Here is a 19,790-nt window from a genome sequence, read left to right on the forward strand (position 1 = left end):
TTTAAGAATTGTTCTATTAGATTCAAGGATATTTGGCCACGGTTATAACCGTTGTAACAGGTGAGCTATTGGTACGATAGTATAACCGTTGCTACATAAGCGTTGCAGTAAGTCAAATTTCTAGTAGTATAGGTTTAACCAAATTTTAATTAGTCAATTCAAATATCCTACTAATCACTAACGCCTATTCAATGAATAACATATAAATTATATAATTGATTATATATTTCTGGTAAGATTTGTTTACATAATTTTTAAGACATACGTAGGTGCATAAATCATGTGCAAGATTAGTTATTCAAAGTAAAATCTTCTTAATATTTAAAACAAAAAAACTGCTTAATTATTTTGGCTATTTCATCAAACACTTTAATGGTGTAAGAAGTTCTTCCTTCAGATTTCACAGCTCCAAAAGCACATAGATTCCATCAATAAAACATGAAGAGTAAAATCAAATATGAACAAATCTTATTCATAAACACTAAACTAAAATGATCTTTTTTGACTAATTATTTGGTAATTCAAAAACAAATATAAACACACAAAAATGATGTTACAACTTGTATTAGATCATTATTTCTGGAACTTTGAGAAACTAACTAAATTAAAGGAAAGTAACCTGAGACCTGATAAATTAACTGTAGAAATGCATGTACTTGAAACTACTTTTTGATAGATAAGTAATTTTTAACTCTATCAAATTAATTAGAAGAATAAATGACTAAAACATAACTTGATGTTTTCCAATACTTTAAAAGAACAACATGAATATTATGAACTTAGCAAGGGAAATCAATGTTGGAATCTCTAATTGTATCACCTTCTTTGTCTAGCCAAATTTTGATAATGCCTAAAATGTGAAACTCATATATTTTGAAATTCAAAATTTAAGTAAGTAGATCTCTATTTGCCCTTGTTAGGTTGTTATTGTTTAAACATGTGATGTCAGTAGTTCCACATTATTCCTTAACAAAGAATCAAATTCAATTTATCAATGAACAATGAAATGATATGGTTCTTACATATCAAAAAAGCAACATAAATAAGAAGAATAAAGTAAAGTACTAATAATAATAATCTTTTTGTGTGTGTTAGCATATTGTGGCTCTATTTGTCAAAAAATCTATGAATTTATTTGTATTAACAGTATAATTATGTTATAGTTAACAGAATATTAATTACTATTAGATAGTTTGTTAGTTAGACTATTAGTTAGCTGTTACATCAAGTTAATTAGGAAATTAGAAAGTTAGTTAGTTTTCACATATTCCATTTTTGCTTAGTTGGATACAACTGTCAATTTCACACTCTTGTATATATACTGAAATAATCAATACAGAATGTTTAAGTTTACATTTTCTAAAATACAAATTCTTTGAACTGTTTCTTCTCAATTGCCTACTATGGCTTCTTTACTGTTTTTGGTGGAGATGATCACCATTGTTGAGTAATTTGATATGGTATAAGAGCTATGTTGCTCTCATTGCTTTTGATCTGGATTTTTATTTCTTTTTCTAGTTGATTCTCTATCATGACAGGTGCTGAAAATGTTCCTCCAACATAAGAAACTTTTGTTAATGGTGATACGTACAGTGCTATTTATGTACATCCCTACGACAGTCCTGGAATGGTACTGGTTCCAGTTCAATTCGATGGAACAGGATATAGATCCTGGATAAGGGGAGTTATGCGAGCTTTGTCAGTGAAGAAGAAGCTCGGATTCATCGATGGTAGTTGTGCTAAACCAGCTGCAAATTCAAGTCAGTCAGGTCAATGGTAGAGATGTGATGATATGGCAACTCCCTAGATCTTAAATTCTCTCACTAAGGAAATTTCATATAGTGTAGAATATGTTAATGATTCAGTGGAGCTTTGGAAAGAACTTGAAGATAGGTATGATTAAACGAATGGAGCAAAGTTATATCAGATTCGAAAGGAAATTAATGATCTCACAAGGAAGTTTGAATATCACGGTCTATTTCACTAGAATGAAAAAAATTTGAGAAGAATTGAATACTTTGAATATAAGGAATCAATGTTCTTGTGCTTGCACTTGTTGAGCTAAGGATGAGTTGCATAGAGCAGAACAGGATAGACGTTTGATACAGTTTTTAATGGGAATGAACGAAGTGTATACTGTGATAAGAGGTAATATTCTTATGATGAATCCTTTTCCATCAATGGCGCAGGCTTTCTCTTTATTGATTCAAGAGGAGAAACAAAGAGAATTCAAACCTTTTAATCAAATTCTTATGGAATCAACTTCTTTGAATGTAAATTCTTCTAACAATAATGGAAAGGGATCAACAGGAAGGAACTTCAAGACATCATTCTCTAATGATAAGTACTCTTGAAATAATAACACTTCAGGAAATAACTACAGTTATGGAGGATCTAACTATTACTTAGGTAGCAGTAGCAATAGGAGTGCTATGTTTTGTAGTTACTGAAAAAAGACAGGACATATCAGGAAAAACTGCTACAAGTTAATTGGATATCCCAATCAGGATAACAGGAACAATGGATCTCATACTAGACAGAACAACGATCATGAATATAAGGGAAAGAGAGTTGTAGCTAATGTACATGGAATTTTGATGATATGATATCTGCACAAGGAGAAGATTGTTCACAGGGTAATCATAGACAAAAGACCATAGTCACTAAAGATCAATATGATCATATATTGAAACTCTTATAGAATTTTTGATTTGAAGGAGCTGATTCAACTAATTCAAACATGGATGTTGGTTCTATGAATTTTGCAGGTATTGTAATATGTTCTTCCTCTGTTGATTTTGGTAATCCTTCATGTGAATGTTTTAAATCAAGTGTTGACTTGTGGATCATTGACTTGGGGGCATCAAACCATATAACCTTTAACAGATCTATTTTAACCAACATTCAAGTCATGCCTTACCTTATGCTTGTTTCTTTGCCTAATGGATATAAAGTTAGGGTGACAAAATTTGGTGATGCGGTGATCACATCTGAAATTATTTTACACAATGTATTATATGTACCTTCTTTTAAATACAATCGTGTTTCAGTTCATTCATTGACTCTTTCTATGAGTTATATAGTCTTATTCACTAGTGTCTCTTGTTTACTACACGCCCCTTCAGTGAAGAGGTCTCAGGTGCTTGGTAGTAGCAGAGAAGGACTTTATTTTCTTTGTTCAAGATGTCTGAAGAACCCTGCTGAATTCACCTCATATTGTTGTATATCTCACAATAGTCACAATTCTTCTTTGTCTAGTAATAATAGTAAGGCTTCAAATAAAGTTTTACATGATAAAAATATTTCTACTGAAACCATTTCTACTGAATGTTATCCTTGCTTTATAAATAAATGTATTGATCCACTTGTGTGTTCTTCCACTTCTGATACTATTTCTACTAAACATGTTGTAGACTTACTGTGGCACAATAGACTTGGCCATGTGCCTTTTGCAAAAATGAGGAAAATACCTACAATTCCAGCCGTTTTTTCAAACAAATATCCATTTATGTGTACAATTTGCCCTATGGAAAGACAAGAGAGATTACCTTTTAGTCAAAGTGTCACACACTCTAATTCCATTTAGGGGTATATATGATTCTTCTATCAAAGTTCAAGGTATATTTTAATTTTTTTCATACATAAATTATTTTTTAATTCTTTTATCATAATTATTTGAGTTTCGTATTCTTATTTTATATTTTTTTCTTTCATACCTTAGTTTAAAGAAAAAAATTTAAACTATTTTTTTTGTCTATATTGTAATTTGATTTTTGTATTTGAAGAAAAAATTTGGTCATGTACAATAAGTTTTACAAGAACATTAGTGAAAAAGTTAAAAAAAAAGTACGTTTAAAGATGATTAAATTTACTCATATGGATTATTTTTTAGAAAAAAATAAGGAAAAATGGTTTGATATACCCCTCAACTTTGTCATTTAGAGCTGATATACCCCTTTGTTATGAAAGTGGCCCATATATCCCTACTTGTAAACAAATGGCTCACATATACCCTTTTCCTCTAACGGAAATGAAAAAATAAGAATTTTAATCTAAATTTTTATTATTTTTTCTAAAAAATATAATCTCATATGAGTAAATTTAATCCTCGTCAAACAACTTTTTTTTGTTTCAATGACTAATTTTTAATTATATTTTGATAATCAAATTTATTTATGTTTCACTAATATTCTTGTAAAACTTATTGTAGATGACCAAATTTTTTCTTCGAATATGAAATTAAATTACAATACACACAAAAAATAGTTTAATTTTTTATTCTTTAAATTAAGGAATGAAAGAAAAAACAAAATAAGAATAAGAAATTCAAATAATTATAATAAAAGAAGTCAAAAAATAATTTATGTATGAAAAAAATTAAAATATACCTTGAATTTTGATAGAAGAATGATATATACCCCTAAATAATTTTTTAAAAAAAATTAGAAGTAATAAATATAAATTTAAAACTAATTTTTTAACTTCCGTTAAATGAAGGGTATATGTGAACCATTTTATAACGGCAGGGGTATATGTGAGCCGTTTGTATAACGGTAAGGGCATATATGAGCCACTTTTATAACGAGGGGTATATCAGCTCCAAATAACAAAGTTGAGGGGTATATCAGACCCTTTTCTCAAAAAATAATAAAAATTAGATTAAAATTATTTTTTTCATTTCTGTTAGAGGAAAAGGGTATATGTGAGCCATTTGTTTATAAGTAGGGGTATATATGAGTCACTTTCATAACAAGGGTATATCAACTCTAAATAACAAAGTTGAGGGGTATATCAGACCCTTTTCCCTTAGATATATAGATACATATCTCTATGTTCTAATTCATGATTCTATATAACAATAATAATAAGGAAAAAGGATAAATATATCCCGAACTATCGTAAATAATATGCATATACCCTGCGTCATACTTTTTGGACATTGGTGTCCTTGCCGTCCAAAAACTTAAACATATATGCCCTTCACTCTAATGGATGACGAAATAGGGACATGTGGCGCAATGTTATCCGTCGATAAATTTCGGGTCGGTAGATAAGATTATGACACGTGTATGTCCATTAGTATAAGCGGTATATATGCTCTAATTTTTGGATGACAGGGGCACCAATGTTCCTAAAGTATGACGGAGGATATTTGCATACCATTTACGATAGTTCGGAAGTACATTTCTCTTTTTCCCTAATAATAATAATAATAATAATAATAATAATGATAATAATAATAATAATAATAGTGTTACGTTACAATATGGCTTGCTATATATGAATTATGCTATCATTAAATAGGATAACTCGTCGAGTTATATATATATACTAGATTTAGGAACGTGCGTTGCACGTTTATCCCAAGATACTTCATATAAATTTTGTATCGTAAAATTTATCATTGTTTCGATAGAAACTACAGATATCTTCCTAATAAAAATATTATATCTTTAATTATAAAATTGACTAAGTGCATAAAGTAAAAAAAAATAACTATCACACAAATTCAATATTCCAATGAAGATATTAAAATACAACATGATAAGTTAATGTATACAAAGCAACAGGCCATAGTAAATTATCAATAATAATAACACAACAATAGAAAGTACGTTGTACAATAACAACAAGCAAGAAACATAAATGTTAAACTAAATAAATAAAAAGAGACGAGAAAAGAGAGCATAGAGATTTTCTCATTTTTTTTTTCAATTGGTTTAAGTTTATATATTATTGTGTGAAATGTCGCTATTTATTATTGGATAGCATTGAGAAATACAAAGAGTTGTCATAAATAAATATTAATCCATTTGAGATTATCGATGAGAAATGAGAGTAATGAACATAATGAATATAATTAGTGAGAGTTACATACATTTACAAGTTGATGGTAAGTTATGTATACTAATATGATGATTTACTATTTACTATTTAATATTAATATTTAATTTATTAAAGAATTTATAAAATTTAAATGTATTATGTATTAAAACTGTAATCTAAGAATAAAATATATAAAAGAATTCAAATATACTAACTCTGTAATGGAAAATCATTATGACTAAGTATTAAAAAATTCATACGAAAATACACCATTCAATCAAATACATTCTTAAAATAAAATTACAAATACAAAAAAAAAAATCAAATATGGGAGCAAGTTTAGCATAAGGCTACCAACGAAAATGCAAATTGATAATGTAAATTGAAGACATTCCTTTCCCTATTTTTTATTGATAATGCAAATTGAAAAAAAGCTATAGTAATAACCATTCAACCTTTGACCATAAAAAAAAGTTAAAAGTTTTGGAAGACAAGTTAACAAAAGCGACATTCAACTACATAAATGGAGGGGTTTTATCATAGTTCTAATCTCGACAAATTACAAAAACAAATACATCAAACTCCGATATTTTAGTAATTGAAGTGTTATTCATCCCTATAATCACATTACGCCTTGTAATATTGACAGAAATCCTCTTTGCCTTGAAATTTTCTTCACTTGATTAAAGCTTCTCTAGTCTTCCACACAAAAATTGTATCACGCATAAATATTTCTATGAAAATACTATTAAAAATTTTCATAGAAAGATTTGTATTTATAGGGAAAAAATATAGTTTTGGAATATGAAGATTGACTTACAAAGTTGAAAGGTCAAGTATTATTATAAATTAAAGACAAATATTAATTAAAAATATAAATTAATTTGGAAGATGAAACACATACATGTATCTATTCAAATGGATAACTCTTATTTTTAATTTTTGTTCTATTTAATTTACTCACATGTATACCAATTAAATAAAAATATTATAGAAATTCTACTATTTACTATTTAATTGATTATTTATTTAATAACATTTGAATTTAGCATAAGGATAAAATTGTAATTCAACTTTTCTACTTTGGAGCTTCCCACTTATAATAGTATATATATATATATATATATATATATATTAATGGTTATTGGAAGTTTTTTTGTTTGTATCAAGTTGTCATAATTATGCCTCTTTTTTGTTCGATCCATTTGTTTTTATAAACCATAAGGACTAATAACCAAATCGAAGTTAAATTAATCTGCCCTTAAAGTTATTCTTTTAAAAAAATATATAAATTGAAAAGTATATGTACGAGGAGAATTATAAAATACGAAATGGAATGGAGGAAGTTAATGAATCCTACTTTGGAAAGTTTATTTTTGAAAATTAGAAACTACTATATATACTTTCTTTTTTCAGTTCATAGATATAAAAATTGAAGTTTGAGGTTGATAACTCAATTTAAATCTTGATTTTTAAATTCTTGCATTACATATGTATCCTTATTAATAACATCATAGAGAGTATTATAAACTTTGTGATGATCATAGAATATATATCTAATTTTTTCTAGCTCTTATTTCTTCGTACTTGTTAAATAGTAGGGGTTTGTTACATGATTAAGAAAACGAGGTAAAGGTCTAGCCTCCGTTGCTTGTATTTTTCTCTTTGAGGTTTCTATTTTTATTGTTAAAAAGAGGTAGCGTTAAGGCACCCCACCTAGTGAATTCAGAAAAAAAAAAAACTTTTATTTATCTACTATACTAAAAATAAATGTTCATTTTTACTTGTTCTGTTTGAAAATCAAGAAATAATTTATCATAGTATACATATGTTTTTTCACTATTTAGATGACTTGTAATAATGATGTATAAAAACAACATATTCCGTGGATTCCCACAAAGACTCGCATACGTATTTCTGAGGTAGACAATCTATTTCGAATAGACCCTCGCCTCAAGACATAAACAGACAAAAGATGTAATGAAATAAGAGATTACAGGTAGTACACAAAACAACGTACAATAGTAGAACTGTACTACAACCAAATAATACTACCACATATAGAACCACACGAAACAACAGATATCAAAAAAAAAAAAAAACAAGCATATAGAACTATGACGGCTAGCATAGGCGCCAAAATAATGCACTCACACCTGCAAGCTAGGTAACACTCTTACGAAGTAACATTCTACCCTAATTTACGTCTTTCATATCTTTCTATCATAGGTCATGTCTATGATAAGTCATAATTGTGTCATTTCTTATCTAATCATCGTTTCTCAATACTTTTTCAGTTTACTTCTACCTTTCTTGAATTCGTTCATAGCCAACCGCTCACACCTCTACACTGAAGCATTTGTGCTTCTTCTCATCAAATGTCTGAACCATCTGAACCTTGCTTTCCGCATCTTGCTTCAACCAAAATAACTCCCACCTTTCCACAGATATCCTCATTCTTAATTTTATTTCTCCTAGTAAACTCACACATCCATCACAATATCCTCTCCTCCGCCACCTTCATCTTCTTAATGTGAAAGTTCCTGATTGGCTAACACTTTGATCCATACAACAAAGTTGGTCTAACCACCACTCTTTAGAACTCGTCTTTTTCTAAGTTTAGGTGACTCGTTTTTATTACACGAGACTTTAGATGCAAGTCTCTAATCATCCCCCTTGTCTAAATACAGTGAGTGACATCCTCATTTATTTCTCCATCTTCTTGGATAATAGACCTAAGATACTTGAAACTACCTCTTTTTTTGGATGGACTGTGTGTCAAGTCTCACTTTCACATCTGCCTCAAACGTCACCTCACTAAACTTGCACTCCAAATATACAGACTTGGTCCTGCTTAACCTTAACCCTATAGACTCCAAGATCCATCTTCAAACCACTAACTTAGAATTAACTTCCTTGCATGTCTTGCTAATCAGAATACGTATCTATGAATAACATATACCAAGAAATCTCACTTTAAATCTGTCGCATCAATGTCCATCAACAAGGCACAAATAAAAAAGGGCTAAGGGTTGATCCTAGGTGCAACCCCATCAATAGGGGAAAGTTCTCCAAATCTCCTCTCAATGTTCTTACTCGAGTCTTGATTCCATCGTGCATGTCCTTAATCGACCTACTGCGCGCCATAGGTACACATCTAGTCTGCAAGTACCTCAAAATAGAACCTCCTTAGGGATTGTCTTAAGCCTTTGTAGGTCGATGAACATCATGTATAAGTTTTTTCCTCTCCCTATATTGATCCAATAGAATCCTTATGAGATGAATGTCTACTGTAGTCGAGCGTCCTAACATATATCGAAACTGATTCTCAAAAATAGTCATGATCCTCTTCAATCTCGACCCCACACTCTCTTCCAAACTTTCACCGTATGACTTAGCAACTTGATGCCCCTATAGTTATTGCAATTTTGAAGTCAACTTGTTCTTGTACAATTGAATCATCTTACTCCATCTCCACACTTAGGGCATCTTCGTCATCTTGAAAATGACATTAAACAGCGCAGTAAGCCACTTCATACCTACCCCACACGTGCTCTTTCAAAAATTCATCGGAATCTCATTTGGTCCAATAGTTCTACCCCTACGCATCATACAAATAGCATCATTAACCTCCTCAACCTTTATACACCTACAATAACCCTAATGATGACGCCTATTTGAGTTCTCCAAGTCCCCCAACACAATAACCTTTATACGCCTACAATAGTAAAGAGAGGTATTGCCAAGTCAAACATGGACAGAAAGAGTATTCAAATACGAAATAGTAAATGCTTATAAGTCATAAAGTCACAAATTGGAGGTGACAAACTTATGACTTTTGTGTGTTTACCAAATACATGGATAAGTTTTAAAATATTTATAAGTTAGTATGATTAGCTAATAAGCTTTACCCAAACGCCTTCTTAACATAGACAACTACTTTTTACTTCCTCAATTCTTTTTATAGATTTGGAGTTCTTTTCTGTAGGTTGCTACACTAGCCCCTAATGTACCAGCAATACAAGAGCTGCATGTTGCAACACCAATGGCTGGAGCAGTTCTTTGTACATTAAACACGCGTCATGATTCAGCTATGATATCAACACGTCTAATGCATTCAGAAGCAAAAATCATATTTGTAGATCAACAGTTTCTCCAACTTGCTCAAGAAGCACTTTCTATTATTTCTAGCAAGAACACCAGACCACCTCTTCTTGTTGTAATAATGTCAGAAAATTCTAACAATTCCATTATTAACACTTGGGATTATGAAAGTCTCCTTGAAAGTGGGGACAGAGATTTTGCTATTAGGAGGCCAACAGCAGAATTTGACCCTATTAGCATTAACTATACTTCTGGAACAACATCAAGACCCAAAGGAGTTGTTTTCGGTCATAGAGGTGCATACCTCAATTCTATTGCCACATTTTTGGCTCATGAGATGAGCACACTTCCTATTTATCTTTGGATTTCACTGCAATGGATGGTGCATGATATGGGGTCTAGCAGCAGTAGGTGGCACTAATGTTTGTCTCAGAAGTGTATCTCCAAAAGAAATATTTGAAAGTATTTCACTGTAGAAGGTGACACATATGGGTGGTGCACCTACTGTCTTGAACATGATAGTGAATACAGCGTCATGTGACCGGAAACCACTTCCACACAAGGTGAAGATTATGACAGGTGGTTCACCACCACCACCACAAATCATTTCAAGAATGGAGGAGTTGGGTTTTGGAGTAAATCACTTTTATGGACTAACGGAGACACATGGTGCAGGTATGAGATTAATTTCACGTATGATCACTCAACTTTACCCAATATAACAGTTTAATCTTATAATGGTAAAGTTCAGTTACTTAAATGAGACGAAACATTAGACCGGATAATTTGCCTCATTACATGGCACCTCGGACACTTATATTTCAGGATCTCGCAAAAACTTCAACTGGAAAGATACAGAAATCTATCCTAAGGGAGAAAGCAAAAGCCTTGGGCAGTCTTTTCTAAAGAAAAAATGAAGAAGCCACTTGGCTTGCTTCTTTAAAGGTCATTTTCTAAACTTTTACCGCCACTTTGTTCTATACTTATTCTATATTTTGGTAATAACATTCATTGTAACTTCAAGTTTATGTTCCAGCAAGAGAAATGTTCTGTTCCACAAATTGGGATACACTGTGATAAGACTGGTAAATTACACCTATAGTGTAAAAGTAATTAGACTATCATGTCATTTAAAAATTGCTTATAGGTGATAATACATCATGATTGGAGTTAGTAACCTGAAAAATAAAGCAAGCAAGCTTCTTTAGCATATTGAATTACACTGCTAGTATCAAAATTTGGTTAAAGTGACTGTAAATATAAGTAAAATCCAAAAAATAAAACAAATTTTATCATTCTATTGACTAGGTTGGATAGCTAATAAGTACTATGGTTTAATGGCTAGCTATTCAGGATGAATATGGGATTATCCACCCATGAATTTTGTTTTACCATCCCCCACAAACATCAAGTCTTCCACTCAATTTGGTCTACACATAGAAGAACCATGTGAAGATTCTTCTTTCATTTATTTGTGAAATGAAATTTACAGGGTATTGGTTGCTGTATACAAAGTTTGTAAGAGAATAGAGGCAACGAAGTCCTACGGTTTGGGTAGCATAGTAACAGATGATTTTACTTGGTAAGGTGAAGTTGAGAAAGTTTACACCATAGCTGATTTATGTATTCAATCAACTTTTTTGGTCAGTAGTGCAATTGTAGCTCCATTTCCCTAAAAGATTTCACTTCATTCGAAATGCCTGTAGCTTCTCATCTCAAAGCAGTCCTATGATGATGCAACCTAGAAAATGGAAGTACATAAGAACTCGTGACAAAAGATTAGAATAAATTTGGCATCAATGAAAGGCAAAAATACAAATGTTTCCAATGTCGCATAAGAAGGAGAGGGCAATGTAGTAGTAGCTATATGCTTTCTAGCAGATGTTTTCATCTTATTGCTGCATAATGGGACTGCTGGTTGAAACAAAAATTTAATCAGTCCTCCCGCTTCCCTCTCCCTTGACAAACACACACACACCCCATCCTGCGCAATTAAAGATTATGATACAACCAAGCTCTTCTAGATAATGAAAAGAAACCAAGTAGGACACTTGTTAAAATGCCCTGCACTGGTTGAGGAGATATATTGTTGTCTCTTTATATGTTTTTGGGCAATCTTTACCTCATGATCATGAGTTACCTTTTGGGGTTTAGTTAGGCTCAAGGTCTATTTTCTTACCATGGTATAAAAGCCACACCATCCCTATTCTTGGTTTATCCAATATTCTGCTCTCATATTACACTGTCCAAAGTTGGCGCATAAGGGGAGGGGGAGTGTAAAAGTGTCTCATATTTGGTGAGGAAATGAACAGTCATCTCCTAATATGATTTTGGCAATCCTCTCAACGCATAAACTAGCTCAGGGTTGGGTTATGTCCAAGGTCCATTTTCTTCATAACATTGACCAACTTTGTCCCCAACCTAATGTCACTGTACAAGTATATAAATCGATTCACATGTTGCCAAGTATCTGGATTGCCTCAACTGCCAGGATATAGTTACAGTATGCACTTCTATCATATTTTTTTTCGTCCTCTTCTTTTGTTTGTGTGCGCATGGGGGTGGGTGGGTGGGTTGTATATGTTATTCAGAGCTACACATGCCAGCGTTTCAAAGGAATAATCAGCGCATCAACATTAGTGCAAGTTGTAACCTGACTAGAACCATAATGAAATATAGAGTAAACTGACCTCATTTTCTTGTGAGTCCTGTAAGAACCACCATGGACCATTTTTAGCTGATAATCTGAAATAGATGCATGAATTATGAATTTTACTAACAGAATGACGCAAAGGTCTTTAACGGAGAGTACTTCAGAATGTACATGTGACTACCCCTCAATGCTCTATGATTTAAATTCCACAAAAGATCCCTTATCAACCTAAAGTCAACTGTTCCACCTTCCTCCAAAAAACAACCAAATAAAATTGCAGATTTGAAAAGTAAAAAGAGAATTTTTTGGTCTATATATTTCCTTTGCAAAAGAGATCTGCATGAACTTGAAAATACAGATGTGAAGAGATTCCGGGGACAAGTTCAGTAGATTTATGGGGAAATTGACATTTTAAAAAGGTCCAATTCAATATAGTAGTTCATAATCTGTACATTAGTTTATTTGGTAGTTTGAATTACCTCATGAAACCAGCCACTGAGCGCAACCCCATGAAAATAGTCAAACCAGACCAAACACCAGGAAGTCCAATAATAGGAGGAGCATAAATCAGAAATATTGAAGCGAGAGCACCCACGATCATCTAGAAAGTTGTGAGGAAATATCAGCACCAAGGTTCGAGCAGGAAAGTAACTTTTCTTTTAATTGTTGCAACAATTTTATAGATTTTGCTTACCATTGAGATAGCTGCATATGGAAAATCCGAAACACCATAGTGTAGCCCATCAAAAATATAGGCTAGAGCATTTAGGGGTTGACTGGCACTAACAAACTGTAAAATTGGACAGGAGATGTTGAGCAAGATACCATGAAAGAAACATATAAACTAAGTGCAGAATTAAAAAAGAGCATACCAGTAAACCAGATCTAACAATGTCTAGCACTTGAGAGTCATTTGTAAAGCACCTCGCGAAAGATGGAAAGGATAGACCCAATATAATGGCTAACAAAATTCCAGTAGCTAATCCTGTCTGAAAATATCAATTGCACTTTGTTAAGAACTTTATTTCGAGACAGATAAGGATGGCTCAAATCCTTCCATCTCGAAGAGGAGAGCTATAAGATGCAAAAAAGGTCTATCTAACCTTTAAAGCTACATGTGTGATCAACTTAACTCTGCCATAGTCCTTCCTTGCAAAAGAACTTGCAATGAGAGCCTGCAAAATGGAAAATGGAAATCTATATTTGTCAAACAGTAGAACTGATGAAGATTTCTGCAATGAGGACATATTCATGCTTTGATGTTTTGCAGAAGATCTCGTACAGGAACACAACCACGGTGAACAAACCAAAAGGTTAAGTAGAAAAAATACAAAATAGTCGTGGTGCAGTGTAAACAGATGTGCATGTAATTCCAACAACATGAATAAAAAAAGGTTTAGTAATCGTAAAAAAAAAAAAAAGCTAACAGTCAACTGAAGTCTGTTGAGAACTACAGACTTGTCCACCAGGTCTCTTAGTTGTGACAAAGAAATGTTCCAAGGGAAGGTGCCTTTTATATCCATCATCATGCAGATATAATTGCTAACTCATTCATAATGGGAACAAATGAAGGGTCTTAGAACTTCAATAGTGTTTACCTGACCAGATGCAGCTTGGGCATCTGCCAGTAGCGAGGCAGACAACCATACTTGCAAGCATATCTGATGGGCAGCCATGGGTATTGCTCCTAATCGAGCCGCCATTGATGTGCTCAAAGTTACTGTAAGAACAGCAGCTAGAGTTCTCCCAAGAAGGAAACCACCTAATGACACACGAAAGTTCAAACCTTTACTCTCTGAGACACTAACACGAGAATGCAGGCTCTCAAATAATACCTGGACTAGCTCAATTACAAGAACATCATTTCTGATGAACTAATCATCAGAAAGGCTAATACTTGAAATTTGATTTCAGAGTAGAAACAGTTAGATCAAATTACAAGTGTTCAAGTTATCTTTTTGTTTCTTTCAAGAATTTCCAGAAGTTGCATCTAAAGTAAAACAAAATGAAAGCATCACTACTAGTACATTGAAGCATTTTTTCTCCTTGTAGGAACTAAGTTTCTAGCCCATGTAGTTGTTTTACAACTCTTCCAGAGAGGAACTGTAACTATAATCTCTAGTCTGCAATATTCTAAGAAGAGACTAGTTTAAGCCAAAGTAATGAAACGTCCAAAAGCATTTAGCTACTCTGAAGGAAAAGAAGGGTACACATAACAAACATGTCAACAGCACTTGAGATTTTATTTTTTATCATCATGCAATAACATAAGAAATTATATACAACGGCTCAGACAATTTGGAACACAAAACATGTCCAACGGATTAATTAACTTAACAACATCACTAACCAGATTTCAAATAGCCACCAAAGTGTAAGTTCCTAATGTTTGGTTGCAGCAACACTGTCTTTTCATTAAGCTTCCATAACATCAAAATGGCCACGATATATCTGCAATTTAAAGTCGTCAGCTTCTTTTCGCCAGATGTTATAAGAGAACAAACTAGAACTTTTCAGGAAACATACTGAGATGCAACAGTAGAAATGGCAGCACCAGTGATGCCCAGTTGAAAAGTATACATGAAGATGGGAAAGAAAAGTACAGCTGACAGATTCCCCAATCCTGCGACATCCACACATTTTCTACCAGTTAAAGTTAGAGTCTTAGAGAAAAGAAATTAGAGGATATTGAAAGAATATCTAGTTATTCATAACTTCAAACAAAATAAAATGCATGCTCAACTAATAGAGAAAGAATCAGTTTAACTTCTTTCATGCAGAGTAGTATCTGGAGGAGGTTTCTTCCTCTAGTGTATATAGCTAGTGACACGACATACCAAAAGGTAAATCACTACTTCTCCAAGAGCTCTGTTTTCCCAGATACACGTCACCAAAAAATTTCTGTTGTGATCTGTTCCTATGATTGATCGGTACATGACTTGACACTGAACATGTCATTCTTACATAAAATAAAATAAAACTAAGTGCTCTTCTTATATGTGGAGATATATTGAAACATATACAATAATGTATCCACAATCCTAAAAACTTAGTTACACGCATTCATCTAATGATTCCAAACTGCTATTTGAAGGCATGCAATGGAACAGACAGAACCTTTCTCAAGATAAGTGTTAGCAAAAATGCAAAGTAGACAAAAAGTATTACATGAAAAAACGAAAAGTTGATTGAGTTAGACCAAGGAGTTCTATATACTGTATAAACCAAAGAGATTAAAACCCAAGTCTTAAAAACTCTTTCATTGAATATTGTACCAATAGTTAAGAAGACTTGCCTAAGCACATTACAGGGGTCCTTGTGTCCTTAAACCCACGGAAGATGCCTTGCACAGCCAGATAAAGCACAACAGCTGGAGCACCAAGCGCTCTAAGTTTAAGAAAATGCTCTGCTGGAATGCGCATGGTTGAATCCTGTTGAAAAGGGTTCAAGATTCTAGTTATCATAATGCAATTTCAATCTGCAAGCATATACAAGGCCTGTGATTGGGAAGTATACAAGCTTAAAAAATAATAGCATCTAAACAGCACATCAGGCTGTCCAAATGTATTTCAGCACGGGTTACTTACCGTTGATAAACCCATGATGCTGAGAAATGGTCCAGAACCGAGATACATTGCTGCAGCTTCAATCAAACCGATCCCAGCAGATAAAACTAAGGCAGTGGAGACAGACGGAAGTGCCTTTCTTTCAGCTGTACAGGAAACACTTGGTTCTTTCAGATGCATTCAAATAATATTATCTTTTAATTGTTTACCATCTGCCTAAATACACAGGTGAATGTGTGACCCTGTATATATGTGTAATCTAAGAAGTTCCATGCTTAAAAGGAGATTCCCTTATAGCACCTATGCAAATTTACCAGCAGTGTTATCCTCATCTGCATACTTAGAGATGTCTTCAGCCACAAAAGACGTTGCCACACTCAGGAGAGGGATATTGAACACCTTTGATATTATGTTAAAGATTGATACAGAAATGCCAGCTGATGCCAACTCCAATGCACCTTTAATCAAAGCAAAGAGCTTTTCAGGAGTGAACTGGCGTTCATTGTTTCCATTAAAACACTTACAAAGAAAAAGTCGAAAGATGAAAAATATTATCCAAAGATTTGATTTAAAAAATATGAAGCCCATGCTAACTAATATAATTGAAAACAAAGACTTGAAATCTAAGGGGAACTTCTGTTCCTCAGTAAAGAACTCAAAAAAGCAATTGCTCGAAAGAATGCACAAAATCTCGAAGTTGAGTAGAACAAAATCAAGAGGATTGGCATTTAACAGATTTTCTATGTATCCTTGAAGTTCTTCAGATGAATAGGTAACAAGTTAAGGTCATAAGACCCACCAGATTAGAACAGTATACAGTGTAATATACAGGAAAAATTGATCTCCGGCTAGATCAGATGAATCACACTCCTCTCAACAACAGGAAGAACTGAAGTCGTACCGTCTCACATAAATTCCACAGAATAATCCAAGATGATAAGAAGCTCAACAGAAACGAAAACCAGCATAATAAAGATATAATCTCAGTGAAATCAATTAATTAGTGTATTTAGCACACAAGCAAATACAACATTCTCAAAAGAGAGAAGTACACATAAAACAGGACAGTACTAGCAGTACAATGCAAGCAGAAGCATAAACTAAATGGAATATCGGACAATAACTAACCCATTCGTCCAATATAAGCTGTCTCCATTAGTTGTGCCAATGGTTCAATTGCTTGTCCAGCAATAGCAGGCAAACAAAGCACTATAAGCTCAGTTTGTACATCCTGAGTTGGCGATTGATCAATAGATGTCCCTGACAATGCACTGAGCTCTAAAATTTAGCAGAAGGAACGGATGACAATAGACTCTCACCGATACCACTAAACTCAATGTTTAGGTAGAATTTTCCCATGAATCTAATTTTCATAACAAAATCATTTTTTTTTATGGTGGTGAGCCAAATGCACTTAACAAGATATATTAAACACTCTCTAATACCCTTTATATAAAAAATCACCAAATGTACACAAGGTTCCAAACTCCTAAGTAAAATGTAAATCTTACATAGCTCCTTCATTTGAGAGTCGATCTCCAAATTTCTCTTCAAGATTAGAAGAATCTAGGTTGTAATCAACAGCTTTGCCGTCAGTGGATAACCCACAATTTCTAATAACATTGTTCAATTTAGACCTCTTGGTAGATGTTGATCCAAGATAATTGTTCCATGTTGAAGAATTAACTAAAAAGGGTTTGTTTAACGTTCTTCTTGCTGCACATTCTGTACCATTAGTTCTTCCGCACGTTACTGCAACTGGTAGCTTAAGCACTGCCATTTCTGCTCAAATGCAGAGCCGTTTCTGCAAAATTCAAACACATTTGCTCACAATTATCACTTCATAAGTGCAATTTCAGATCTCAATCAAACCCAAATACATAAAATTGAAAGAGGATGATAGTACCTTGTAGGAGTGAAATAAAAATAAAAAACCAGAAGAATCTTTGAAGAGAAGAGAATAATATACAAATTTGTATGGGAAAACGTGCTTATGTGATATATAATGGTTTGGTGAAATTGTGGAGGAAATGAAAAGTGGTAGGTGGACTGTGGACTCTCTTTCTCTTCACTTCACTCGCGCCCAAATGTGTCCCATTGGAGTTTGCCAAGTCTCAATTATAATATTTTTAAAGTTATTATTAGGGATGGCAGCGGGTACAAAATTTCAATCCATTCTGGCTCACTCTGTTTGAATATTCTTAATCTATATCGCCCTGTCCCTAAAGATCTGCCCCACTACTTATGTTATATTTTATTTTATTTTTTCTTTATTATGTAATATTTTTAAAATAGTAATGTTTATTTTATTTTTTAAACAACAAAGATCTAGTTGGTGGCTTTATCTCATACTTAAATATGCCCTCCTTCCATCTTTTGGTTTAAAAATGCAATGCCCTTAACATTTTTATAATGTTTAAATTTGCCCTTTTTTAACACCATGCTGACGTGGCAAATGATGAATCATTTAATTAGATAAATGATTTGATCTTATTGGTACACCTAAAGTCCAGCCCAACCCATTTATGCTACAAAACTTCAAACCCACCCAAGAACCCATTTACATATTAAACCACCCAGAAACGTCTTCCTCCCATACTTGTATTTTGTTTGGAGAAAGGCAAATCTCACAAAGCATACTCCTTCCTTCTGCCCAGGTGACATTAATTTTTCACTCCTCTTTGTGCAATTGTTTTCCCCAATCAAAATCATTCTTATTAAAATTGAATCGCTAAGAGTTGTGCAACACAAAGTAATTACTTGGTAAATCACTCATAATTATATTCTACTTGGAACAACATAGTATTGAAACTTCAAGTGACTACCTTGAATTCTAAATCGAAGAAATGTTGAGCATTATCATTTTGTAGTGAGTTTCTAACGAAGAAATTTGAATTCTAAACGACTAAAATTTCAAGATAGCTTCTTCAATATATGAAACAAATTGAATTCAAAAACTTGTTTACAATAGAAGTAGAAAACCTGTCGAATCTTCGTTCGTTATTTATCGAAATTCAAGTCGTAATCAAGTTTATAGTTCAGCCATTGATTGTTCAATCATATGCAAAAAATCAACTCAAACAAATCTTGTTGTAGAGAAGAAATAAACATTGTAATTCTTGCACCTTTTTCTTCCTGAAATTAACTAAAGAAATGGAGAAAAAAAGAAAAGTTGGAGGAAGGAAGAAAGAAGAGAACTAGAACTGATGAGAACAAACGACCCAAATACATTGGTCTGTCGGGTCATGATTTGTAAATGGGTTTCTAGATTAAGTGGGTTATTTATTTTGAAATGGGTAGAGAACATCCATGTCACATTTGCCATTTTTCCGTTAAAAAAGGGCAAATTTAAACATTATAAAAACGTTAAGGGCATTTTTAAACCAAAAGGTGGAAGGAGGGCATATTTGAACCATTTAAAATACGTTGAGGGCATTTTTAACCCTTTTCCCAATTTTATTTTGTTTATAAATAATTTCAATGTAATTTCCTCTACTCAAAACTCATTACATTTCTCAGCAAAACCAATGAGTACAACTTATTAAAGGGAAATTACGGGCGGTCGAAGCGGGACTTCTTTGAGAAAAAGAACTTGAATAAGTTTGTTTTTCTGAAGGAGTCGTCATTTTCTATCAGGAACG

At 32.9% G+C, this 19,790-nt stretch overlaps 1 protein-coding gene and 1 pseudogene across 2 annotated transcripts; one reads left to right on the top strand and one right to left on the bottom strand.

Annotated features, from left to right (window-relative positions):
* The first annotated feature begins 1,627 nt into the window (after positions 1-1,627).
* Positions 1,628-10,757, top strand: LOC138342141 (isovalerate--CoA ligase AAE2-like; annotated as a pseudogene).
* Positions 10,758-11,116: 359 nt separating this feature from the next.
* On the bottom strand, positions 11,117-19,273 carry LOC101258125 (protein DETOXIFICATION 45, chloroplastic-like). Of its 2 annotated transcripts, none has more exons than XM_010318952.4 (15): positions 19,132-19,273; positions 17,661-17,953; positions 17,278-17,420; positions 16,464-16,607; positions 16,171-16,295; positions 15,879-16,014; positions 15,110-15,206; positions 14,934-15,034; positions 14,182-14,345; positions 13,687-13,758; positions 13,456-13,572; positions 13,278-13,373; positions 13,063-13,184; positions 12,621-12,675; positions 11,117-11,671 (listed from the first exon to the last, which is right to left on the bottom strand). In XM_010318952.4, the coding sequence occupies exons 2-15, from the start codon at positions 17,927-17,929 to the stop codon at positions 11,657-11,659; spliced, it is 1,656 nt and encodes a 551-aa protein (XP_010317254.1). In that variant the 5' UTR covers positions 17,930-17,953; positions 19,132-19,273; the 3' UTR covers positions 11,117-11,656. The 2 variants fall into 2 exon arrangements, with proteins under 2 accessions (XP_010317254.1, XP_004233576.1); XM_004233528.5 differs by lacking the exon at positions 19,132-19,273 and adding an exon at positions 18,056-18,323.
* Between the last annotated feature and the right edge of the window lie 517 nt (positions 19,274-19,790).

This window comes from Solanum lycopersicum, chromosome 2 (genome assembly GCF_036512215.1).
Source record: "Solanum lycopersicum chromosome 2, SLM_r2.1".
NCBI classification, from domain to species: domain Eukaryota; kingdom Viridiplantae; phylum Streptophyta; class Magnoliopsida; order Solanales; family Solanaceae; genus Solanum; species Solanum lycopersicum.